Raw genomic sequence first — 26,640 nt, 5'->3', positions numbered from 1 at the left:
TTCATCAGATACAATAGAAAGGAAACACAGTAATAAGATACATAAATTCAATTACCAAGGCCCAGCTCGTCCATTGAGCCACAGTAGGCGGCTGCCTAGAGCAGTGAGCTGGGAAGAGGGTGCCAGTTCGGGCCCTCCGACCCACGCAACAGCAAGGCTCCCGGTATCGGCAAGCGTGCTGCCACTGTCTGCCATCGCTCTACCTCCCACATCACAGATGCAAGAGGCACAGCAACAGTGGGCAGCAGCGGCACACACACTGACATCGGGAACCTCGCTGCAGCTGCGCTCGTCCTTGCTGGTGCTGGCGTTGGGGCGGCAGTGGCAACTTGCCCGGGGTGCCAGTCTAGTCTTGGGGCGGCATCCTAGCACCGCCACTGCAATTAACAAAAAAACCTGTGTTTTATAACAGCCTACATACAAAAATGTTCAAAAGAATTCATACAATATAAATGGTACATAGCACATAACAAATAACAAAAGTCCCAAAGGCTCAGCTGTATATAGGCAATGTCCTTGAAGTAATAGCAAAATGTTCTTCAAAGCCCAAAGGTTCAGCTGTGTGTGCACAATATCCCTGAAGTAATAGCAAAGTAGCCTTCCTCAAAAATATATATTAGCCGTATCTTTGTAATAAGCAGACTTCCTTGTGGATATTATACGGTTTATTAAAGCCTCCAAATATGTACACATAACACAACGCGATTTCCAGACATCCAGCATGTTTTAGGACGTAGCCCTTGGTCAGATCGTCTTGTTCCGCTCAAGGGCAATTCTCTTAATCTAAATTTCACATGCAATAAATTTCCTTCTGGGGATCCCAATTAATGATGTCACTCAGCCATGCAGCTTCACAGAATTCAAAGGGACCATTACTGAAGCCTTTGAACTATGGGAAGATGCAGGGCCAAGAGACGTCAATTGGGATTTGTACCCTGCCCTCTCTGAATCAGAGACTCAGAGTGGCTCACAATCTCCTATATCTTCTCTCCCACACAACAAACACCCTGTGAGGTGGGTGGGGCTTAGAGAGCTCTCAAAGCAGCTGCCCTTTCGAGGACAACTCCTGAGATAACTGGCTAATCCAAGGCCATTCCAGCAGCTGAAAGTGGAGGAGTAGGGAATCAAACCCGGTTCTCCCAGATAAGAGAGCTATGGCTGACCCAAGGCCATTCCAGCAGCTGCAAGTGGAGGAGTGGGGAATCAAACCCGGTGCTCCCAGATAAGAGAGCTCTGGCTGACCCAGGGCCATTCCAGCAGCTGCAAGTGGAGGAGTGGGGGAATCAAACCGGTTCTCCCAGATAAGAGTCTACAAACTTAACCACTACATCAAACTGGCTCTCCATGTACCTGTCCACATAACAAAAACTGCCCTATAAGCAGGTCTATGTCTGACTCTTGGGAATAAGGATAGTATGTCTTTCTGCATTTCCAATACCTGTGTTTTAAACTCCAACACTTCCCTTCTTGGTCTCATGTTTCAGCCAAGAAAAGAATAACAGTTTGCTGCTAGCAATATTTTGGAAAGCTCAATTGAAAGTCTAGCTGTCAGTTCTTGTGAGAGAGGTCCCATCTATTGATAAACGAATTCTGGGCTAAATACTTTTGCAAGCTGTCGAGATGGGTCCCATTTCAGGATGAAAACAACTCATCTCCTGTTAAACCATCGTGCATACAAAAGTTGGTGAGATTCAGACTCTTTGCTAGTCCCACCCACGTTTTTTCTCATACCCCCATTCTGGTTTCTCAAGTGCAAATTCCCCAAGTGCAAATGTAAATTTGCTAAAAATCACAAGGCAAACTACAGTTGCTGTAAAACTTGAATCTCTGAAGGAGTGCCTCGTTTTTCTCCTTCTCTTAGTTCTTATAGTTCTCAGTTTTGTTTAACCCAGGTAGACCATGCTGGTCTGCTTCTATAGTTACTAGGGAAACAGGCTCTTCTAGCAGCTCCCAGGGCCGGCTCACCCACTAGGCAAACTAGGTGGTTGCCTGGGGCACCAGGAGGCTGGGGGTGACAAATTGGGCTCCCCACCCCCTCCTGGTGCCCCTGGCAAGCAGCTAGTTTGCCTGCCTCGTCTCCCGCCGGGTGCTACCACAGTCCGCCACCCATGCCTCCATTTCTCTCTCCCCCGCAGCTCCGCACTCCAGTACTCAAGCCCTCTTTCTCCCCCCAGTCTCTCCCTTGTTCAAATGACAGAATCCAATCCCAATGAGAAAGGATGCCCCCTGACTTTTTAAAAAGCCCCCCCCCCTTTAAAATCCTGGCTACGGCCCTGCTCTTCAAGAGGGGAGGGAGTTGAAAAAGCTATGGCTCCGCTCATGCTTTCTATAGGGGCAAAATTTTCTCCAATGCCTCTCCCTTCACAAGTCAGGTCCTGGTTTTGGTGTCTAGGGTCTCACTACTGATTGCTTTCAAGTCTGCTTGAGGTATCCTTGAGGTTACAACCTCTCTGAGTTGCTAGCGCTTTGGCTGTTGGCCAGGCCTGTAACCCCCCTTGGACTATTATGGTCCCTCCTTTCCCCGACCCCCACTCTTTTCGCTGTCACTTTTCTAGCGGCCCCAAGCTCCACACCGCTCTGGTGCACTCAGCAATTTCAGTGCTGGCCACCTCCCCCCCGCCAGCTCTTGTCAATTTCACAAGTGCATGCCACAATGATGTCACAAAGTGACATCATCATGCAGGGCCACCTGGCTCTTCAGAGGCTTCCTTGGAAGCCTCCAAAGAGCGCAGCGTTTTAGCGGTACACCACGACTTTTGGGTTGAAAGCGGCCGAGCGGCGCCTTTGCATGAAGGTGCCGCTTGGTCACTTTCAATGCATAAGCGGCCAGGTGCTGTTAAAACCCTGAGCTCTTTGGAGTCTTCCAATGAAGCCTCTGAAGAGCCAGGTGGCCCTACCACTTTGTGACGCCATCGTGCCGCACATGCAATTGACAAGAGCTGGGGGGGGGAGGCGCGACACAGGAGGTGGCACAACCCCACGTACCAGGGCTGTGAGCAGTGGACTCTAATCTTGAAAGCTGGGTTTGATTCCCCACTCCTCCTCCTTATGAAGCCAGCTGGGTGGTTTTGGATCAGTCACAGTTGTCTCAGAGCTCTCTCAGTCCCACCCGCCTCACAAGGTGCCTTTTGTAGGGAGAGGAAGGGAAGGAGATTGTAAGTTGCTTTGAGGAACGCAGGGTATAAAAACCAAATGTTGTTCTTAATTTCTAGTGGTAAATCCGGGTCCTTTATCAACCTACTTAACCAAAATGAAAACACTGGGTCAGTAGCAGAACAGAGAAAAAGAAGGAGCTTTATTAAGGCAGAACATTCCAGATCCCAAAGGCAGGAAAAAGAAATGATTAATAGTGACTTCAAACAAATCACAGAGATGTGAAAAGATTTTTGAAGAACAGCAATTCCAAGCATGCGTAAGAAGGAGAAAATATCCCAGGGAAGACCGTCTTAAAAGTTCCCATTCTCCATCTATACAGCAGAGTCCCCTTCATACAAACACAAGTTCTTCATAGCCCTCTGCTAACACTTTGACACCGTGGCACAGAGTTGTAAACCTGCAATATTGCAGTCGCAGCACTCTGTTCACGACCTGAGTTTGATCCCAGAGGAAGCTGGTTCAGGTAGCCAGCTCGAGGTTGACTCAGCCTTTCATCCTTCCAAGGTCGGTCAAATGAGTACCCAGCTTGCTGGGGGGGGGGGGGAGTGTACAAGACTGGGGAAGGTAATGGCAAACCACCCCGTAAAAACAGCCACAAGGTGGCACTCTCGTTCCAGGCCTTTCCCTCTTTTTTTTTTTAAGTTTAAAACAGTTTATTGGTATCAAAAAGTAAGTACAGTATAATCTTTAGTCACATCTTCAGCATCCCTACTTAAACACTTAAGTAGGACATTCAAACAATACACAATTACAAAACATAACCAAACTATACAACTTCACAACTGGCAGTATGGGTAAGAAAATAATACACTAATCACAATTCAATTGCATTCATTACATTAGATTAATAATATCAAAATATCTGCTGGGGATGTACGACCTTGCAAGGTCCGAATCAGCAAAAGAAAATTCAAGAAAAGGCAACCACTGGAGACATATCACCATTGGAGACATTGTAGACATATCACCATCTGATTGAGAAGGGTATTTTAGGCTATCTGCAATTTTATCCATTGCATATACCTCCCATATTTTTGCATACCAAACTTTTAAGGGTGTGGAATTAGGAGATCTCCAGAACTGAGCTAGGACCATCTTGACTGCAGCAAGTAGAAATGATATTAGTAATTTACTAGATGTTGGAATGCAAATACCAACCCAACAATCTAAAAGTATAAGTTCCATTTTAACAGGGAGAGTGTAACCTGTGATATCCTTAATCTTTTCCAAGATCCGAGACCAAAATGAGTTTACCGCTGGTCAGGACCACCAGCAGTAGACAAACGAGCCCTCTCCACCACAATTCTTCCAGCATAGGGAAGAGTTATGTGGCAAAATATGATGCAACATTTTGGGTGTCAAATACCACTGAACAAAATTTTTTGAGTTTGTAGATCAATATTTAATACAGCCGATGAATATGAAGGTGAGGTCCAGATCTGTTGCCAGTCAGTCTCATTTAAATTAATAAAACAATTTCTCTGCCAAGCTTTTTGATAGGAAAGGAGTTACTCACTGTCCTTCTCCAACAATCCTTTATATATATAAGAAATCAGTCCTTGGGGTTTAGAAGAGGGAAAAGACAATAGATTTTCAGAAAATGTGAGAGCACGTCCAAAATCTTGATTTTTATAAAAAGATGTTACCGCGTGTTTCACCTGCAAAAACTCAAACCAAGATAGTGTTTTCCCAGCCTTTTTATCCAAGGCCTGTTTATCAATCAAAGCACCCTTTAACATTATGTCTTTAAAGCTGCACAAATCAGCATGCCTCCAAGCACAATAAGAATTATGCAGATGCCCCAGTAAAAACCAAGAAACTAGAGAGATTGAAGGAGCTAAATGACTACAAAGTTTGTCCCAAGTCTGAAAGACAGCTTTAAGGAAACAATCTGCTGGTATAGCAGATGGCCTGCATCTTGGGATTTCCCAGAGTAGAATATTAAATTAATTATGGCTAAGATAAGAGCTTTCTATGATTTTCCAATCCATTTGCTGCAATGAGTCATAAAATTTAATGTCCACCTAAGATATTATTAAGCTGCGTCTTGCCAGAGGCTGAGCACATTTCAGAGAAGAAGTGCTACAAGGGTGAAGTTTGGCTTTCTAAGCACGGGCGAGGCAGTTGGCCCCCTTCCTTGAGCACCGGGACCTAGCAACAGTGATCCATGCAACGGTCACCTCAAGACTGGATTACTGTAATGCCCTCTACATGGGGCCGCCTTTGTGCCGAACCCGGAAGCTGCAGCTGGTGCAGAACGCAGCAGCTAGGCTATTGTTAGGGCTCCCAAAGTGGGAGCACATACGGCCGGGGCTGCGTGGGCTGCACTGGCTGCCAGTTGCATACCGGGTTCGGTACAAAGTGCTGGTTATTACCTTTAAAGTCCTATATGGTCGAGGGCCTGCCTAACTGAGGGACCGTCTCTCCCCATACAAACCCCAGAGAGCACTGAGGTCAGCGGGAAAGAACCAGCTGAATATCCGTGGGCTGAGGGAGGCCAAATTGAAGAACACAAGGGAATGGGCCTTCTCTATCGCAGCTCCACACCTGTGGAATCAACTTCCGGATGAAGTGCGGGCCCTGTGGAGTCTTGACCAATTCCGCAAGGCCTGCAAGACTACTGGTTTTAAGATGGCCTTCGCTGAATGCTGAGCAAATGATAGATTCGCTGCTGTTCTACTCCACCATCAGTTTATTAAAAACCTGTAATTTAGCACCATAACTGTTAATTTTAATTGGAATGTCGATTTAAATGATAGTTTTATAATGTAGTATTTATTGAATTATATGATTGTATTGTATTGAAGTAATATGTTGTGAGCCGCCCAGAGCCTGCTTCGGCGGGGAGGGCGGGATATAAATAAAAAGTATCATTATTATTATTAAGCAGCTGGAGAAGTTGCTGAGAATTGCTGAGTTTGTGTGACTGTGTGATTGCTGAAAATTCTGAGTTTGTGGTTGCTGGGGAACTGCTGTTTGTTTGGTTTGAGTGGGCTGAAGGTGATTGTTGCTGATTGATTAGGAGTGGCTGTGTTCCCCACCCTCTTTGCATTATTAAGCTGCGCCTTGCCAGGGCGAGAGCTAAAGGGCTCTTGGCCTGTGGCTCTTAGCCTGGGGGCTCTGTAAGGACCAGGAACCCAGATCCCGATTTTTCTTGTGTTCCCAATAACATCTACCACCTGGAGGACTCGCTGCCGGCATCCCGGCTTACTGAGCCATGGCAGATGACCCCATGGTGAAAGGGTGGAGCCAGTACTGCGCACACTGTGCTTCACCTAAAAATTCCTCTGCGCAGGCCTGAAGGGTATCCACATGCACAACCCACAACATACCAAGTCCTGCAGCGATGGGCAAGAGGCGAAACGGCAGGTGGAAGATGCCACTGGAAGCCACAGTCCCGATCCTGCATGTAGGCGGTTCAGGGTATTGGTCGCCTGATGCTGACCTGGAGATGAAAGCATTTTTCGGCAGCACCCTGAACGACCAAGCAGCCTTATTTAGGGACAGCACTACTTGCTCCGTATGGAGAGGGGCCTAGAAAAGGTGGCCTAAACAAAGCTTGTCTGCCACCCCCCAGTTGGCTAGCCACGGTCAACGGGCATCCTTACTTGCGGTCGAAAAATAACAACAAAGAAAAGGCATGCACCTGCCTCACAAAGTGTGCAAAGACTAAAGCTTGCATGTTGGAACATCAGAACCATGCTTGACACAGTAGGCAGTGGTCGCCCTGAACGACGCTCTGCTCTAGTTGCCCACGAACTTCTCAGGTTGAATATCGACATAGCAGCTCTCAGTGAGGTCCGTTTTCCTGAGCAAGGTAGTCTTCAAGAACACGGTGCTGGCTATACCCTCTACTGGTCGGGTAAGCCAAAGGCTGACAGCCGCCTTTCTGGTGTTGGCTTCATGGTCAGGAACTCCATTGCCTCTAAACTCGAAAACCTGCCAACAGGTCACTCAGATCGCATCATGTCCATGCACCTCCCACTTCAAAACAAGTAGCATGCAACACTCTTCAGTGTGTATGCCCCAACCCTTCAAGCAGATCCTGCAGAAAAGAACAAGTTCTATGCTGATCTACGCAACCTCGTACAGAAGACCCCTACAGAGGACAAGGTGATCAACCTTGGTGACTTCAATGCCAGAGTAGGTAAAGACTCGGAAGCCTGGAAAGGAGTACTTGGCAAACACGGCATTGGCAACTGCAATGATAACGGGCGCCTCCTGCTAGAATTCTGCACGGAGCACCAGCTCACCATCACCAACACTATCTTTCAGCAGAAGAACAGCCTGAAGACAACCTGGATGCACCCACGGTCCAAGCACTGGCACCTTATCGACTACATTCTGGTGCGCCAGAGAGACCATCGAGACGTCTTACACACCCGAGTAATGCCCAGTGCGGAATGTCATACGGATCATCGTCTTGTACAATGCAATCTCCGTCTTCACTTTAAACCCACACCCAGGAGAGGAGGTATCCCTCGGAGGAAGCTTCAGGTTGGCAGCCTTCAGTCAGCCGAAGTTAAAGCTGCCTTCCAGGCAAAACTCCAGTCAAGAATTGAGGACCCCAGTTGCCCCACAGACCCTTCTCCAGAAGCACTCTGGGAACACCTAAAAACTACCATCATGTTGATCTCTGAAGAAGTCCTCGGGTTCTCCACAAGGAAGAACAAGGATTCGTTTGACGAGAACAATCAAGAGATCCAAGAATTACTAGCGAAAAAGAGATCTGCCTACCAAGCACATCTTGCTCAGCCCTCCTGTCCCGGGAAAAAAGCAATCTTTCGCGCTGCATGTAGCAACCTCCAGCGCAAGCTTCGAGACATTCAGAACAAGTGGTGGACCAAGCTTGCAGAGAGAACCCAGCTGTGTGCAGACACTGGTGATTTAAGAGGGTTCTACGAAGCCCTGAAGGCAGTATATGGCCCATCATATCAGGCTCAGAGTCCCTTGCGTAGTGCAGACGGCCAAGTGCTCCTCACAGACAAGGCATCCATACTGAACCGGTGGTCGGAGTATTTTCAGGCTCTCTTCAGTGCCAACCGCATAGTTCAAGATTCAGCAATCCACCTCACCCCACTTCAACCAGTGAAAACAGAGTTGGATGAGATCCCCACCCTAGAAGAGACTGTTAAAGCCATCAAGCAACTGAAAAGTGGCAAGGCAGCAGGAGTTGATGGAATTCCACCAGAGATCTGGAAGCATGGGGGCACAGTACTACATAGCACACTTCACAAAGTATTTGTCACCTGCTGGGAACAAGGCAAACTACCACAGGACTTTCGCGATGCAATCATCATCACTCTACACAAGAACAAAGGAGAAAAGTCAGACTGCTCCAACTACCGGGGGATAACCCTGCTCTCCACCGCAGGCAAAATCCTTGCTAGAATAATCCTGAACAGACTGGTGCCCACCATTGCAGAAGAACTCCTCCCAGAGAGCCAGTGCGGCTTCAGAGCTAACAGGAGCACCACCAACATGGTATTTGTTCTCAGGCAGCTCCAAGAGAAATGCAGGGAACAGAACAAGGGTCTATATGTGACTTTTGTCGACCTTACCAAAGCTTTCGATACCGTTAGCAGGAAAGGCCTGTGGCAAATCTTGGAACGTTTAGGATGTCCCCCAAGGTTCCTCAGCATGATCATCCAGCTACATGAAGACCAGCGAGGCCAAGTCAGACACTGCAACGACCTCTCGGAGCCCTTCCCAATAGGCACAGGTGTAAAGCAATGCTGCATTCTCGCGCCAACTCTCTTTACGATCTTCTTTAGCATGATGCTTCAAAGAGCTGCAGTAGATCTAGATGATGACGATGGTGTCTACATCCGCTATCGCACCGTTGGCAGCCTGTTCAACCTGAGGCGACTAAAGGCTCATTCCAAGACAATGGAAAAACTCATCCGAGAGCTACTATTTGCTGATGATGCTGCACTCGTCTCCCACTCGGTATCAGCTCTGCAGCATATGACGTCCTGCTTTGCAGAGGCTGCCAAGCTATTCGGCCTAGAAGTTAGTCTGAAGAAGACAGAAGTTCTCCACCAGCCTGTACCCCAGGAAGATTATCACCCTCCCTGCATCACTGTGGGTGAATCAGTTCTGAAGACAGCCCAGCAGTTCAGCTACCTGGGGTGCATCATCTCCTCAGATGCCAAGATCGACAAGGAGATTGACAACAGGCTGGCAAAGGCAAATCGTGCATTTGGCCAACTGCACAAACGAGTGTGGAGCAACAAGCATCTGAAAAAAGGCACAAAGATCAATGTTTACAAAGCGGTTGTGATGACAACGCTCATCTACAGCTCCGAATCGTGGGTTTTATACCGTCATCACCTGCGACTCCTTGAGTGCTTTCATCAGTGCTGCCTTCGCACCATCCTCAACATCCACTGGAGTGACTTTGTGACCAACACTGATGTCCTCAAGTGGGCGGAGGTTACAAGCATCGAAGCACTGCTGTTGAAGACGCAGCTGCGCTGCGCAGGGCATATTTCTAGGATGGAAAACCACCGCCTTCCCAAGATTGCTCTGTATGGCGAACTTTCCACCGGCCATCGAAATAGAGGGGCACCAAAGAAGAGGTACAAGGACTCCTTGAAGAAATCCCTTGGCACCTGTCGCATCAACCATCACCAGTGGTCTGACCTAGCCTCAGATCGCAAAGCATGGAGGCACACCATCCACCAGGCTGTCTCTTCCTTTGAGAACGCACGCATAGCTGGTCTTGAGGAGAAAAGGAGATTGAGGAAGAATCGCACTGCTACAGCACCAACCCCAAATCAGACTTTTCCCTGCAGCCACTGTTGCCGGATCTGCCTGTCCCGCATTGGTCTTGTCAGCCACCAGCGAGCCTGCAGCAGACGTGGACTACTGCACCCTTCTTAAATCTTCTTAAAGCCGAGAGATAAATAGGGAGTTGTCCAAAAAGACCGCCACAACCACGTTTAACTTTAAAAGGGGTAAATACACTGAGATGAGGAGGCATGTGAGGAGGAAACTGAAAGGAAAGGTACATACGGTCAAAACCCTTGGGGAAGCTTGGATGCTATTTAAAACTATAATCCTAGAAGCTCAGATAAAATATATACCACAAGTTAGGAAAGGCACAAACAGGCATAAGAAAATGCCTGCGTGGTTAACAAACAAAGTAATGGAAGCTGTAAAAGGTAAGAAGGACTCCTTTAAGCGGTGGAAAACCAGTCCAAGTGAGATTAGTAAAAGGGAACACAGGCTGTGGCAAATCAAATGCAAGACTGTGATCAGGCAGGCAAAAAGGGACTATGAGGAGCATATTGCAAAAAACATAAAGTCCAACAATAAAACTTTCTTCAAATATATTAGAAGTAGGAAACCAGCCAGGAAGGCAGTGGGGCCCTTGGATGACCATGGGGTAAAAGCATTACTGAAGGAGGATAGGGAAATGGCTGAGAAGCTGAATGCATTTTTTGCCTCCGTCTTCACCGTGGAAGATGAGAAGTGTTTGCCCGCCCCAGAACCACTAATATTGGAAGGGGTGTTGAAAGACCTGAGTCAGATTGAGGTGACAAAAGAGGAGGTCCTACAACTAATAGACAAATTAAAAACTAATAAGTCACCGGGTCCGGATGGCATACATCCGAGAGTTCTGAAAGAACTCAAAGTTGAACTTGTGGATCTTCTAACAAAAATCTGTAATCTTTCATTGAAATCTGCCTCCGTTCCTGAGGACTGGAAGGTAGCAAATGTCACCCCCATCTTTAAAAAGGGTTCCAGAGGAGATCCGGAAAATTACAGGCCAGTCAGTCTGACTTCAATACCGGGAAAGTTGGTAGAAACCATTACCAAGGACAGAATGAGTAGGCACATTGATGAACACGGGTTATTGAGGAAGACTCAGCATGGGTTCTGCAAGGGAAGATCTTGCCTCACTAACCTGTTACATTTCTTTGAGGGGGTGAACAAACATGTGGACAAAGGAGACCCGATAGATGTTGTTTACCTTGACTTCCAGAAAGCTTTTGATAAAGTTCCTCATCAAAGGCTCCTTAGAAAGCTTGAGAGTCATGGAGTAAAAGGACAGGTCCTCTTGTGGATCAAAAACTGGCTGAGTAATAGGAAGCAGAGAGTGAGTATAAATGGGCAGTCTTCGCAGTGGAGGACGGTAAGCAGTGGGGTGCCGCAGGGCTCGGTACTGGGTCCCACCCTCTTTAACTTGTTCATAAATGATTTAGAGTTGGGAGTGAGCAGTGAAGTGGCCAAATTTGCGGATGACACTAAATTGTTCAGGGTGGTGAGAACCAGAGAGGATTGTGAGGAACTCCAAAGGGATCTGTTGAGGCTGGGTGAGTGGGCATCAACGTGGCAGATGCGGTTCAATGTGGCCAAGTGCAAAGTAATGCACATTGGGGCCAAGAATCCCAGCTACAAATACAAGTTGATGGGGTGTGAACTGGCAGAGACAGACCAAGAGAGAGATCTTGGGGTCATGGTAGATAATTCACTGAAAATGTCAAGACAGTGTGCGTTTGCAATAAAAAAGGCCAACGCCATGCTGGGAATTATTAGGAAGGGAATTGAAAACAAATCAGCCAGTATCATAATGCCTCTGTATAAATCGATGGTGCGGTCTCATTTGGAGTACTGTGTGCAGTTCTGGTCGCCGCACCTCAAAAAGGATATTATAGCATTGGAGAAAGTTCAGAAAAGGGCAACTAAAATGATTAAAGGGCTGGAACACCTTCCCTATGAAGAAAGGTTGAAACGCTTAGGGCTCTTTAGCTTGGAGAAACGTCGACTGAGGGGTGACATGATAGAGGTTTACAAGATGATGCATGGGATGGAGAAAGTAGAGAAAGAAGTACTTTTCTCCCTTTCTCACAATACAAGAACTCGTGGGCATTCGATGAAATTGCTGAGCAGACAGGTTAAACGGATAAAAGGAAGTACTTCTTCACCCAAAGGGTGATTAACATGTGGAATTCGCTGCCACAGGAGGTGGTGGCGTCCACAAGCATAGCCACCTTCAAGAAGGGGTTAGATAAAAATATGGAGCAGAGGTCCATCAGTGGCTATTAGCCACAGTGTGTGTGTGTGTGTGTGTGTGTGTGTGTGTATATATATATATTTGGCCGCTGTGTGACACAGAATGTTGGACTGGATGGGCCATTGGCCTGATCTAACATGGCTTCTCTTATGTTCTTATGTTTGGCTGAAAACTGGAAGTGACATCATCAACACTCTAGCATTTTGCCCAGTCTCAATGGTAAAATCCATAGAGATTGGGAACATTCCCAAATCATTGCCCGTGTCACTTCCATGTTCCAGAGAGAACAGTATTTATGTCCAGGGGCACCTATGAGACTAACCAGGTCTTTATTTGTAGAAGCCCAGAAGGAACTTACCTGCATATTAGGCCACACCCCCTGGCATCACCATTGTTTCACAAAGGGATTTTTTGAAAAACCCAAGCAGGAACTCATTTGCATATCAGACCACACACCTTGCCCCCAAGCCAACTGGAACTGTGTTCCTGTGCGTTCCTGCACAAAAAAGAAGAATTGCAGATTTATACCCCGCCCTTCTCTCTGAATCAGAGACTCAGGGTGGCTTACAATCTCCTATATCTTCTCCCCACATAACAGACACCCTGTGAGGTGGGTGAGGGCTGAGAGGGCTCTCCCAGCAGCTGCCCTTTCAAGGACAACTCCTACAAGAGCTATGGCTGACCTAAGGACATTCCAGCAGATGCAAGTGAAGGAGTGGGAAATCAAACCTGGTTCTCCCAGATAAGAGTCCATGCACTTCACCACTACACCAAACTGGCCCTGAGCCTAACAAAGTTTTATTCAAGGTATAATCTTCCCTGTGCAAGCACACTTCCTCACTGAATGTGAAGTGTGATTCCACAAAGAAGCTCATACTTTGAATAAAACTTTGCTGGTTTTAAAGGTGCCACTGGACTCAAACCTTGTCCTTCAGACCAACACAGCTGCCCACCTGGATCTATGCTCTAGAGAGATGCGACATCAATGCATCGGAGACATCCTTTCTCCAGCCATTTTGCTCCACGTGAGGACTAGTGGGGATTGGAGTTCCGGGTTTTGGAGCCTCGCTGACAGGGCCGATTGCAGAGCGCTGCTCTGTCGACCCCCTATATCGAGCACTTGGAGGGGTTCCCCAGAAGGAGAACTCAAACAGAGACTCAGGGGAGGGTCTCCTGAAGCAGGGAGCTTGGCGAGAGCCGAGGATCTCAACGGCGGTCAGGTCCTCGAACTCTCAGTCGTCCCTACGCTCCACTGATGCAATCGCCATTTTAAATGGCATTAGAAGCGAACACCCACACAGCTTAAATTGATTCAAGCGCTTCTGCTGATTCCTGCTGGATTGTGACAGTTTTAACAGAAATAGGTTTTTAGCGGTTTCTCTTTGCCGTGCAAAAACGGCGATAAATGCTGAAGACCTGGGGAGATAGCGGGAAATCAGAAGGACACCGCGCTGAAAAAGAGGAACGTCAGAGCGGTGTAGGGTGAGTGCAAAATTGGTCTGCATATATATGAACATATGAAGCTGCCTTCTACTGAATCAGACTGCCAGTCCATCAAAGTCAGTATTGTCTACTCAGACTGGCAGCAGCTCTCCAGGGTCTCAAGCTGAGGTCTTTCACGCCTACTTGCCTGGACCCTTTTTAGTTGGAGATGCCGGAGATTGAACCTGGGACCTTCTGCCTACCAAGCAGATGCTCTACCACTGAGCCACCGTCCCTCCCCTAGGTCTGACTGTAAGTTATTTTACTTTACTTGGACCGGAATAGTGTTGGGATTTATTACCATGGAACAAAGATAGACTGATATTGAAAAGGGGAGGGTGGGTTGGCAGAAGTTTGGCAGGCCACCCTTCCCTGAAGATCTGGGTTTCAACCGACTTTTCTTTACTGGAGATTTTAACTTTGATTCTGTTCCAATGAAGTTTTACTTTGACTACTACTCTCTGTTTGGATGTTACCTAGTTATGGATGTCTACTTTTACTTAAAGTTTCCTGGCTGATCTGAAGATAAGTGGAATATCTGGAATATCCTTTGCATTTGTCTTTCTAGATCTATAACTTACTTTGGCTCTTATAAGGGTTTGGCCAGTTTTGGCTTTGATTTTGAAGTTTTGCAAACTTCTGGGGCCTATTTGGTGAGCCAGTTTGGTGTAGTGGTGAAGTGTGCGGACTCTTATCTGGGACAACCGGGTTTGATTCCCCACTCCTCCACTTGCACCTGCTAGCATGGCCTTGGGTCAGCCATAGCTCTGGCAGAGGTCGTCCTTGAAAGGGCAGCTGCTGGGAGAGCCCTCTCAGCCCCACCCACCTCACAGGGGGGTCTGTTGTGGGATAGGAAGATAAAAGAGATTGTGAACCGCTCTAAGACTCGGAGTGGAGGGCGGGATATAAATCCAATATTTTCTTCTTCTATTGGATTACAATACCTAACTGCAGTGACTATTTCTTTCATGGAAGGATTATAAAAATTTGGATTGTACTTTCATTTGCATCTATGACTGAAAGCAGCCTAAGGCATTGAATAAGTCTGCTTCGCATTGACTTTTCGAATTCCAGCAATCCAGAAGAACCATATTAGAGAGCTATGAGGCTACAGTGTATCCTGGACTTTCAGGCCGGAAGAAGGGGGGATGAGATTCATTTCCTGTTGTTGGCATAACACTGCGTATTGTTTGGGTTAAGAGTGGGGTGGGTGGGTTTGGTAAATATAAAATGCTTATGGCTTGGCGACTGTGTTTATCTTACATGTGGGGCAATTGTTGTCATTAACTAGAACATACTATTTTAAAATAATTTGGTGATTGTGTTTACATCTGGGGAAATTATTGTCATTAACTAGAACACACTGTCCCTAGACAATTTAGAAAATAACTGAGGTATGTTAGCCAATTAAGTTAGACTAAATTTGCAATAGTGGTTCTGAAAAATGACAATCTGCAGTATTAGAATAATTAGAATTCTGCAGAGTCTTCTGAAAGTAACAAACTCTTGAACAACTATTAACTGCAAAAATTTTTGCAGCTGCTTATAGGTCAGAGATCCACAGCAACAAGTTGATTTGTTTTATTTCAGAGCAAGATAAGACTTCTTTCTAGTTTTATATTATTTCCCTCGATTGATACCTTTTTGCTTTATTCTGATCTGTGATCATAATAAATATTTTGATTGACTGAATCATAGAACCATAGAGATGGAAGGGACCTCCAGGGTCATCTAGTCCAACCCCCCCCCCCCCGCACAATGCAGGAAATTCACAAATACCTTCCCCTAATTCACAGGATCCTCATTACTGTCAAATGGCCATCTAGCCTCTGTTTAAAAACCTCCAAGGAAGGAGAGCCCACCACCTCCTGAGGAAGACTGTTCCACTGAGGAATCGTTCTAACGGTCAGGAAGTTCTTCCTAATGTTGAGCCAGAAACTCTTTTAATTTCAACCCATTGGTTCTGGTCCTACCTTCCGGGGACACAGAAAAGAATTCCACACCATCCTCTATATGACAGCCCTTCAAGTACTTGAAGATGGTGATTATATCACCTCTCAGCAGCCTCTTGCTATTAGAAGGCCATGATCTCACTATGGGGTGCCATGCTTATTTGTGGTATCAAAAAACAGAGGGTCATAACTATTTTAAAAATCATTTGTTCAGAAAATCCCTCTACACAACATGGGCATGGCTGAAACTGCAAATATATCAAAATGGGTCTCACCAGTGGAAGCTTTTGTTCAATCTGCCTTATTATCTCAAGATATGATATTAAGATATGAACAACTTCTGAAAGATACTGACAACTAAAATCTAACGAGGAGCTCAAATCACAAAATGTGATTTTAGACTGGTGGCTGAGATTACAAATTGATTCTAGAGATGCTAAAGACAAGTCTGTGGGTTTTTCCAAGGAACAAAATGGGTTTGACAGAATAACATGATTAAGAAAATATACTCCTTGTTGTTGCAAATGAAGATGCAAGATGAGATTGTTAAAGATTAACTAAATGGGCTCAGAACATGGGCCATGATGTTGATATGGACACTTGGGGAGCTTTTTGGAAATTTAATATAAACATGACTAGATCTGTTACTTTTAAAGAAAATTTGTGTAAAATGTTTTATAAACAGTACACGACTCCTAAAAAATTGTCTAAGATGTATGCTAATGTATCCAATAAGTATTGGAAATGGGAACATTTTATGGGTTGTTGTGGTCTTGTGATACGGTGAAAAAATATTGGGAAATGGTTCAGGAATTACTGCAAAATGTATTGAGAAATTCAATTAAATTCAATACAAATTCAATTTAAGACGGAATTGTTTTTACTGAACATTTTCCCCAAGGAATACTCAAGGGAAATATGACATTTGATGGCACACATTATCACTGCAGCAAGGATTTTAATTGCAAAAAACTGAAAACACCCAGAAATGCCAAAAAAGCAAGAACTGATTGAAAAAAATACTAGGGACAGCAGAACTGAACTCACTTTCATCTTTATGAAAGATAGTACAAGATAGAAAAAAAAACCCTTGGAATCCTTTTTACCATGGTTTCATGTACAGACATAACCCTGTTCGCTACATGGAATAGTAGTAGAAAGAAGTTACGTACTCTGACTGACCCATACTTACTTTAAGATGCTGATTATAGATCATAAGTTTGTCTGTTTTATGACTTACAATTACTATTTCTATTTGTACATGGCTGATTGACACCTGTATTCACGAGTTGCTGAACTTCCAAGTTTTTCACAGTAACACAGGGCAAGCAAAGGTTCAAAGCTCTGCAAGGATTGTGCAACAAACGGAGGGTCTGGGCTCCTTTCACAGCCATGTTGTTCTGCCTCCCCGCCCCGCTCCCCGCTCCCCTTCAGCCTTAAAGACGCAGACACACCATCCCAAGAGGAAGGCTTTCCAGGTAGAGACTGAAGCCTCTGGAAGTGGAAAGTCACATGATGGTTGTGTATAAAATGTTTATAATGTTTAAATGTAATTTTATTCATTTCTGTATAACTAAGACTTGAATTATGCTGTTAGCCGCCCTGAGCCTGCTCCGGCGGGGAGGGCGGGATACAAATAAAATTTTGTTGTTGTTGTTGTTGATGGTTGTGGGGCAGGGCTTCCCCCTGCTGGCCAGTTGACTGGGGGGGGAGGAGCCTGGGAAAGCAGGAGAACCCCCGCTGGGACCTGGGGACTGGCCAGCCTAGGTGCAAAACAGCATTCACAGAGCCTCGTTTTGTTCCGAGGTGAAACGCGTTCCCTTAACCCCACAAGGGACCTTTCATATGTTTATTTTTTGCTTGCATGCCTCGTTCTGGGTTGTTGTGGGGAAATGGAACAGGGGGAGAACAAGGTTCCAAATTGCTTTGAGTCCCAACTGAGGAGCAAAGTGGGGGATAAAGAATATCTGCTCTGAGCTTCTAAGGGGCAAATAGCCAGGCAGGCACCCAGGGCCATGATTTGCTCATCTTAAAACACCATCTCTTGGTACAGAGCACAAGGGATGCTAGCTCGGGGGTGTCAAACATGCAATTCGGGGGCCGAATCAGGCCTCCAAAGGGCTCCTATCAGGCTCCCGAGCAACTGGATGTCATCTGCTTCCTTCTCCCTATATCTTGCTTCCTTCTACATAACAGCAAGCTTTGCAAGGCTTGCAGGAGCTACAAAGCAAAACCTCTATTTTCCCCATTGGCTGAGGCTCCTCTCTTGGGGAGAAAGGGGAGAGGAATAGCTTGCTTTGCCAGGCTCTCTCAATTGCACAGCAGAGCTACTGAGCCAAGCCTCTCTTCCTTCTATTGGCTGAGGCTCCTCCCCTCTCCAGTCCCTTGGAGAAGGAAGGAAAGAGCCAGGGCTTCCTTTGCCCAGTTCCCTGGATCCCATGGGAGAAATACAAAGAAAGCATCTTTAAGACCAATGAGTGCTAACGTTTTAAGCGTGCTTTAAGTTTTTTTTTTAAAAGATATTTGTGTTTGTCTATGTTCTTTATAAAATATATATCTCTGCTACCTAATCTTAAATAGATCCAAGGCGGCAGCCGTGTTGGTCTGAAGCAGTTGAACAAAGCAGGAGTCAAGTGGCACCTTTAGGACCAACCAAGTTTTATTTAGAACATAAGCTTTCGTGTGCTCTCTAAGCACACCTCATCAGACGAGGGGATCAGGTATTGTGGCTGGAATACTGTGCAGTTTGTCGATTAAGAGGGCAAACTAATTGATCACATGGTCACATAAAACAGTGTGGCTTGGCCATTTGGTCTGGATAGCCATAAAAGGTAATAAAATTCCCTGCCAAATCTTAAATAGGTGCACACATGGCCCGGCCCAAGCCAAGATGGTTTAAATTTGGGCTTGGATAAAGCAATATTGCGAAACAGGAATCCAGGGGTGGCCAACGGTAGCTGTCCGGATATTTTTTTGCCTACAACTCCCATCAGCCCCAGCCATTGGCCATGCTGGCTGGGGCTGATGGGAGTTGTAGGCAAAAAACATCTGGAGAGCTACCACTGGCCACCCCTGCAGTAGACCAATTATACCTGTAAGCTGATACTTCTAAATATGTGGCAGTATCCTGTGCATACATGGTGCAAATCCAGACTTATTGTCATCAGTAAACATTTCGATACAAACAACTAAAATTGTGGGAGTGGATTTTTTTTAAGAAAGGAAATTGACAAGAGGTGAACTATACACGGAGCTAGACCCAAGCGGGCAGCCGCGTTGGCCTGGAGCAGTTGAACAAAGCAGGAATCAAGTGGTCCCTTTAAGATCAACCAAGTTTTATTCAGAATGGAAGCTTTCGCGTGCTCTCTAAGCACACTTCCTCAGACAAGGACTCCAGCACAGAGCATAAGAACATAAGAGAAGCCATGTTGGATCAGGCCAGTGGCCCATCCAGTCCAACACTCTGTGTCACATAAGAACATAAGAGAAGCCATGCTGGATCAGGCCAGTGGCCCATCCAGTCCAACACTCTGTCACATAAGAGAAGACATTCCACGCGTTAATCCCCCTTTGGGTGAAGGAGGACTTTTACTTCTTGTTGCTTATTCCTCCCCACCTGGGGATTGGCGACCCTACTCTGGATCCATCCTGCAAAAGTGATAAATTTCCGAAACCCAATCTGCCCATTGGACGGCTCCTGCGCCCGGCCCGGGGAAAAGGCGGCTTCGCTGGGTCAACACGCCCCCTGGCGGCTGCTGCGGCGGAAGCCCAGAATCCGCCTGCCTTCCTGCCTGCGGGCGGGCCCCTCCCCGGCGCTTCCCCGGCTGAGCCGCTGATAAATACCGGAGGGCTGGCGGAGGCAGCAGCAGCAGGCGAAACGCGAGCGAGTCCAGAGAAACCTGCGCCCCCGTCTGGGCTCCCCTCCGCCTTCGTGACCGTCTGCTGGCTGCGCTGCCCCGCGCCCTTCGAAGCTGCAATCATGCGCAACTTTCCTCAGGTGAGTTTGCCTTCGGTCGCCTCCCCTTCAAAGCTTGGGGGGAGGGAGTTGTTGGCCGTGGCGGACTGGCAGGGGGTTGCCGATCCCCTGGCGGGACTGCACATCAAGCGTTGGCACCGTGTACCACTGACAGAAGAAGAAGAAGAAGACGATGATACTGGAGTCCCAGAGCAACTCACAATCTCGTTTTCCTTCCTCCCCCACAACAGACACCTGTGAGGTGGGTGGGGCTGAGAGGGCTCTCCCAGAAGCTGCCCTTCCAAGGACAGAGTCTGAGAGCAGCCTACAATCTCCTTTCCCTTCCTCCCCCACAACAGACACCCTGTGAGTGGGGTCCAATTTTATGAGCCCCCAAAGAAGGTGTCCCTGTCCTTCATTGCTTCCAATGGAGGGAAGGCATTTAAAAGGCGTGCGGTCCCTTTCAATGTGATGGCCAGAACTCCCTTTGGAGTTCAATGATGCTTGTCACAACCTTGCTCCAGGCTCCACCCCTAAAGTCTCCAGGCTCCACCCCCAAAGTCCCCAGATATTTCTTTAATTGGACTTGGCAACTCTATGGACTGGCTAGTGTGTCAGCTTGCTGGACGGCAAGTGGGTCCCTGATGAAGTTTGGGCCCCCTTAAACAATGTGTTAAAAATGTTTATGTCCTTTTAGTCGCTTGAAAATAGAAGTTCTGGTATTATTACTGTAATGCAATTAAAATTTGCATTGTATTTAGCAGGGGTAGCCAACGGTAGCTCTCCAGATGTTTTTTTTTGCCTACAACTCCCATCAGCCCCAGCCATTGGCTATGCTGACTGGGGCTGATGGGAGTTGTCGGTAAAAAACATCTGGAGAGCTACCGTTGGCCACCCCTGGTATTTAGGGTTGCCAGCCTCCAGGTGGGGCCTGGGGATCTCCCACATTTAGAACGGATCGCCAACTGGCAGAGATCAGCTCCCCTGGAGAAGATGCAATCTGTATTGACATTTAATATCTACTGCGTACTGCCAGTAAAATGTACAATATACGTACACTATAATTACTAATATATATATATATATATATATATATATATATATATATATATATATATATATATATATATATATATATATATATATACACATACATTTCTTCCGCAAAAGTTTTAATTGTACCTTTGTTCCACTTACGTATTTTTTTGAAAATTTTATTTCTTATAAAAACAAAACGATATCGTCGTGGGTGGGCCCCCTTTGTCTCCTGGACACCAGTATTTTTAGACCCAGTCCACCACTGGTTGTCGGCCTCTCCAGGGCGTTCAGCGTGCCCTTCTCCCTTCCCGCAGGTGCTCTGTGGAGCCACAGATCCAGGGCTTTTTTTTATAGCAGGAACTCCTTTGCATATTAGGCCACACACCCCTGACGTAGCCAATCCCCCTGGAGCTTCCAGTAGGCCCTGTTCTAAGAGCCCTGCAAGCTCTTGGAGGACTGGCTATGTCAGGGGTGTGTGGCCTAATATGCAAAGGAGTTCCTGCTACAAAAACACCCCTGCAGACAGGTCCATCTCGGCCGGGCCTTAGGGCTTCTGAATGTGCAGCTGCTTCCTCCATCTGGTTCTTCCGGGAACTTCTCCGGAAACGCCCCTTGGCTAGGTGTTTCTTGGGGCTGACCGAGAGAGGGGGAAGTGTGTTGGGGTGGGTGGGTGGCTCTCTGCAGAAATTTTGGGAGAAGCGAGACGGCGATTTGGTAAAAAGGCAAGAGTTGGCCTGTGAAGGGCGTTGGTCAGCTTTGGGTTGGGTTCCCTCCCTCCCATTGCCTGCCTTTTCTTATCCTGGTTCTTGCTGGAAAACTCTCCACGGAGTGGCGGCAGCTGGGAGAGAGAGGCAGCCCTTTTGCAGCCTAGAGAACGTGGGAGTCCAGCAGTACCAAGAAGCTGAAACTTTGTGGCAGGTTTTCAGCCCCAGGATGCCAGCTTCGCTCTGCTGCCGCAGACTAACAGCCCGTCCCAATCTAGTTAGCAGCCTGTCTACCCTGTTTAGTAAGAGCCCCATGGCACAGTGTGTTAAAGCTGCAGTACTGCAGTCCTAAGCTCTGCTCACGACCTGAGTTCGATCCCGGCGGAAGCTGGGTTCAGGTAGCCAGCTCCAGGTTGATTCAGCCTTCCATCCTTTCGAGGTTGGGCAAAGGAGTCCCCAGCTTGCTGGGGGGAAAGCGTAGATGACTGGGGAAGGCAATGGCAAACCACCCCGTCAAAAGTCTGCCATGAAAACATTGTGAAAGCAACATCACCCCAGAATGAGAAACGACTGGTGCTTGCACAGGGGACCTTTCCTTTCCTTCCATACCCTGTTTGAAGTCACTAGCCCAGACCCTAGGAGGGGCCCCCTCCAAACCATTTGAGGTTGCTCGTTCTGTCAGTCTGTCTATCTATCTATCTAGTGGCGGACTGGGTCTAAAAATATTGGTTGCCAAGAGACATAGGGGCCCCACCCACAACTATAAGGCTATCATTTAATTTTTTATAAGAAATAAATAAAATTTTCCAAAAAGGTACGTTTAAACGTTTGCAAAATAAATGCACATCCCTAATACTATCCTTGTCGGCAAGTTGGTAAGATGTGGTTTGGATCCTGTTACCGTTAGGTGGATCTGTAACTGGTTGACAGACGACACCCAAAGAGTGCTTGCGAAAGGTCCCTCAAACTCTTGGAGAGGAGTGACAAGTGGAGTGCCTCAAGGATCTGTCCTGGGACCTGTTTTGTTCCAACATCTTTGTCAATGATTTGGATAAAGGAATGGAGGGAATGCTTATTAAATTTGCAGATGATGCTAAATTGGAAGTCTAATTTGTGTTGGTCATCAAATACAGTAGAAGACAAAAACAGGATACAGGATGATCTTGACAGGCTGGAAAACTGGGCTGAAACCAATATCATGAATTTTAACAGGGATAAATGTCAAGTTCTGCACTTAGGTAGGAAGAATCCAATGCATGGTTATAGGATGGGGGAGACTTGTCTTAGCAGTAGTCTGTGTGAAAAGAATCTAGGGGTCTTTGTGGACCGTACTCTGAACATGAGTCAACATTGTGATGTGGTGGTTAAAAAGGCAAAGGCAATTTTGGGCTGTATCAACAGGATAATAGCATCGAGATCATGTGAAATGATGGTATCACTTTACTCTGCTCTGGTAAGACCTCACCTGGAGTATTGTGTTCCGTTTTGGGCACCGCATTTTAAGAAGGATCTAGACAAGCTGGAATGGTCCAGAGGAGGGCAATGAAGATGGTGAGGGGTCTGGAGACCAAGTCCTATGAGGAAAGGTTGAAGGAAATGGGGATGTTTAGCCTGGAGAAGAGGCGGCTGAGAGGTGATAGGATCACCGTCTTCAAGTACTTGAAGGGCTGCCATATTGAGGATGGGGTGGAATTGTTTTCTGTGGCCCCGGAAGGTAGGACCAGAACCAGTGGGTTGAAATTAAATCAAAAGTTTCCGGCTCAACATTAGGAAATTCTTCCTGACCGTTAGAGCGGTTCCTCAGTGGAACAGGCTTCCTCGGGAGGTGGTGGGCTCTCCTTCCTTGGAGGTTTGAAACAGAGGCTAGATGGCCATCTGACAGTAACGAAGATCCTGTGAATTTAGGGGGAGGGGTTTGTGAGTTTCCTGCATTGTGCAGGGGGTTGGACTAGATGACCCTGGGGTTCCCTTCCAACTCTATGATTCCATGAATGAATTATTATTAATCAAGATTTTGTACATGAATTCAGAACTAGTACTAGGTTTAGTAATATAACACATTTATGGTATACTGCTTATAGAGTGTTGGATTCAGTTTTGTTTTGTATTAGTCATCAACTGTGTCCTGGATATTGTTTTGTACTTGGCAGGGGAAAGGTCAGTGTATGATCTTGAACCCAGCCCCCAAGGAAAGGGACCTCTTTCCTGCTGCAAGGAATTTTCCCCTCCCACTGACCCATTCAGGCCGGGTCAAGGAATCTTTTTCTGATGCCTCCAGAGTTTTCCTTTCTGAAGACTCCCTAGCCCAGCGGTAGCCAAACTTGCTTAATGTAAGAGCCACGCAGAATAAACATCCGATGTCTGAGAGCTACAAGACATGAACATCAGATGCTGGAGAGCTGCAAGGAAGGAAGAAAGAAAAGGCAAATAGATGGGGGAGAGAAAAGTGGAAAGAAAGCAAATTTAAATGCCTTCTTCGAGCCACTAGCTGGTTTGGCTTGGAAGTGATTTAAAGAGAGAAATGCTGATGTGAGGCAGTGGGACTAGCAGCGAGAGCCACACAATGTGTGTGAAAGAGCCACATGTGGCTTCCGTGCCATAGATTAGCCACCTCTGCTATAGCTGTTAACACTACCAAATCTCTGTTCACTGCTAGAATTGAGGTTGGCCCCTCCTGTTGTCTCTAGCTAGACCGATTAGCATTTGTATGAGGATGAACTAAGTCTGGAAAGCAACTGAACTGACCTCTCCGCTTTCCTGTTCTCTGTGGTGGGTGGGGGTGGCTTTTAAAACTCAGAGTGGAGGTTTTGCTCCTTTCAAACCTCCCAGGAACAAAAATGTATTTCTTCACAGCAGCATTCTCCTCCCAATGTGACTGCCCTTTATACGCCGCCTTCTCTCTGAAACAGAGACTCAGAGCAGCTTACAATCTCCTCTATCTTCTCCCCCCACAACAGACATCCTGTGAGGTGGGTGGGGCTGAGAGAGCTCTTACAGAAGTTGCCCTTTCAAGGACAACCTCTGCCAGAGTTAATGCTGACCCAAGGCCATTTCACAGGTGCAAGTGGAAGAGAGGGGAATCAAACCCCGTTCTCCCAGATAAGAGTCTGCACACTTCACCACTACACCAAACTGGCTACACTACCTACCTCACAGACACCCTGTGAGGTGGGTGGGGCTGGAGAGGGCTCTCACAGCAGCTGCCCTTTCAAGGACAACTCCTGAGATAGCTCTGTGTGAGAGTCTGTGCGCTCAACCACTACACCAAACTGAGAGAGTAAAACCAACACAGTAGTGGCAGCTGCCACTGAAGCAACATTTTAATCTGCCCAGGCAATCAGGTCTCCAATGGCTAATCAGAAGCCCTGCTGGGCTGAAGTCCCACCTGGCCCCACCCACTTTCTAAAAACACCAAATGGGCACCAAGAACAGTGTTGGGGTCTCATGGACACTAATTTGGGGACACATGGTCTATAAAGTGCCTTTCTTTAATATCCAAAACACGTCACCAGAGATTTGGGGGCGGGGTGTGTGTGGAAAGTTTTCCACAGGACATTTTCAAGTGTTTCATTCCCTCCACCCCCCCCCCCCCATGCTAAAGAGTGGCTGCTTCATAAAATTTAACAAGGGAGGGACGTCAAGGTCAAGAAGTAGAAGAAAAAGAGATTGGATTTATATCCTGCCCTATACTCTGAAACTCAAAGCAGTCACAATCTCCTTTACCTTCCCCCACCCCCAGAACAGACACCCTGTGAGGTAGGTGAGGCTGAGAGAGCTCTCCCAGAAGCTGCCCTTTCAAGGACAACCTCTGCAAGAGCTATGGCTGACCCAAGGCCATTCCAGCAGCTGCAAGTGGAGGAGTGGGGAATCAAGCCCGGTTCTCCCAGATAAGACTGCAGATTTACACCCTGCCCTTCTCTCTGAATCAGAGACTCAGAGCACCTCACAATCGCCTATATCTTCTCCCACCACAACAGACACCCTGTGAGGTGGGTGGGGCTGAGAGAGCTCTCCCAGAAGCTGCCCTTTCAAAGACAACTCCTGCAATAGCTATGGCTAACCCAAGGCCATTCCAGCTGCTGCAAGTGGAGGAGTGGGGAATCTGGTTCTCTCAGATAAGAGTCCGCACACTTAACCACTACACCAAACTGTCTCCTCCGTCATAACCCTCTGGCTTCTTTCTTCTTCCCTCTCCACAGGGGAATCTTCAGGCCCTCTTCCCGGTTACCGCGCTTACCATCATCTTTTCAGCTGCTGCCCTGGGCTTAATGTTGACGATGGTTGGGACTATGTTGGTACCACAAGATGCGTTCCCTTTGCAACTCGAAAGTCGCGTGCTGGCTATCTTGGATAGATGGAATAATTCCCAGCCGGCTGCCATGGGCAAATGGAATATCTCCCAGCAAGAGTACCCAGTGCTCTCACCTGCCGCTTGAAGCGCCAACGACGAGAACAGCCCTGGCACCAAGCGATTTTGTGTCAAGCGATTAATGGCTTTGCTGTTTTAAAAAGTTTCAGTTGCTTGTTGTGTGCTATGAGAGTGTAGTGGTTTGAACTCCAATAAAGCCAACTTGTCACACAGCCGTTGTTGTGTGTATGTGTGTTTGTGACCTCGTTTCCAGGATGACAAGCAAAACTGAAAATATTTACTTTTTGCAAATTAGTTTTATAAAAAATTCCAACCTGTTTTGCACAGGGCGGGGCAAGGGAGGTGCATTCCACAGTGACACAGTGCTTCCAGTTTGGCGGCTGCCCTATTAAAGAAATTCATTCGTTCGTCCGTTCATTTACGTTATATTTATATCCCAGCCATTCTATGCAGACTCAAGGCAGCTTACAATACACAATAAGCAATATTAAAACAATAAAGAAATTCATTCGTTCGTCCGTTCATTTACGTTATATTTATATCCCAGCCATTCTATGCAGACTCAAGGCAGCTTACAATACACAATAAGCAATATTAAAACAATAAAGAAATTCATTCGTTCGTCCGTTCATTTACGTTATATTTATATCCCAGCCATTTTATGCAGTTTCAAGGCAGCTTACAATACACAATAAGCAATATTAAAACAATAAGGAAATTCATTCGTTCGTCCGTTCATTTACGTTATATTTATATCCCAGCCATTCTATGCAGACTCAAGGCAGCTTACAATACACAATAAGCAATATTAAAACAATAAAGAAATTCATTCGTTCATCCGTTCATTTACGTTATATTTATATCCCAGCCATTCTATGCAGATTCAAGGCAGCTAACAGCATACAATACACAATAAGCAATATTAAAACAATAAGGAAATTCATTCGTTCGTCCGTTCATTT

The 26,640-nt window shown here is 46.6% G+C and overlaps 1 protein-coding gene across 1 annotated transcript; it reads left to right on the top strand.

Moving 5' to 3' along the window:
* The first annotated feature begins 217 nt into the window (after nucleotides 1–217).
* LOC132588952 (uncharacterized) lies at nucleotides 218–25,890 on the top strand. The gene is made up of 3 exons (XM_060261440.1): nucleotides 218–309; nucleotides 19,270–19,609; nucleotides 25,509–25,890. Exons 1-3 carry the CDS (start codon nucleotides 218–220, stop codon nucleotides 25,743–25,745), a joined length of 669 nt encoding a protein of 222 aa, XP_060117423.1. The 3' UTR covers nucleotides 25,746–25,890.
* The last annotated feature ends 750 nt before the right edge of the window (nucleotides 25,891–26,640 follow it).

The sequence above is a fragment of the Heteronotia binoei genome, chromosome 21 (assembly GCF_032191835.1).
Source record: "Heteronotia binoei isolate CCM8104 ecotype False Entrance Well chromosome 21, APGP_CSIRO_Hbin_v1, whole genome shotgun sequence".
In the NCBI taxonomy this organism is placed as follows: domain Eukaryota; kingdom Metazoa; phylum Chordata; class Lepidosauria; order Squamata; family Gekkonidae; genus Heteronotia; species Heteronotia binoei.
This window is presented reverse-complemented; position numbering and strand designations above follow the sequence as displayed.

Bases quoted from the DNA above. Each gene is read 5' to 3' on its own strand.
- LOC132588952 (XM_060261440.1), top strand. From the start codon at position 218: ATGCAAGAGGCACAGCAACAGTGGGCAGCAGCGGCACACACACTGACA. The intron at 310-19,269 runs GTTGGGGCGGCA...ATCCTGCAAAAG, and splicing joins TCGTCCTTGCTGGTGCTGGC to TGATAAATTTCCGAAACCCA. The intron at 19,610-25,508 runs GTGAGTTTGCCT...CCCTCTCCACAG, and splicing joins TCATGCGCAACTTTCCTCAG to GGGAATCTTCAGGCCCTCTT.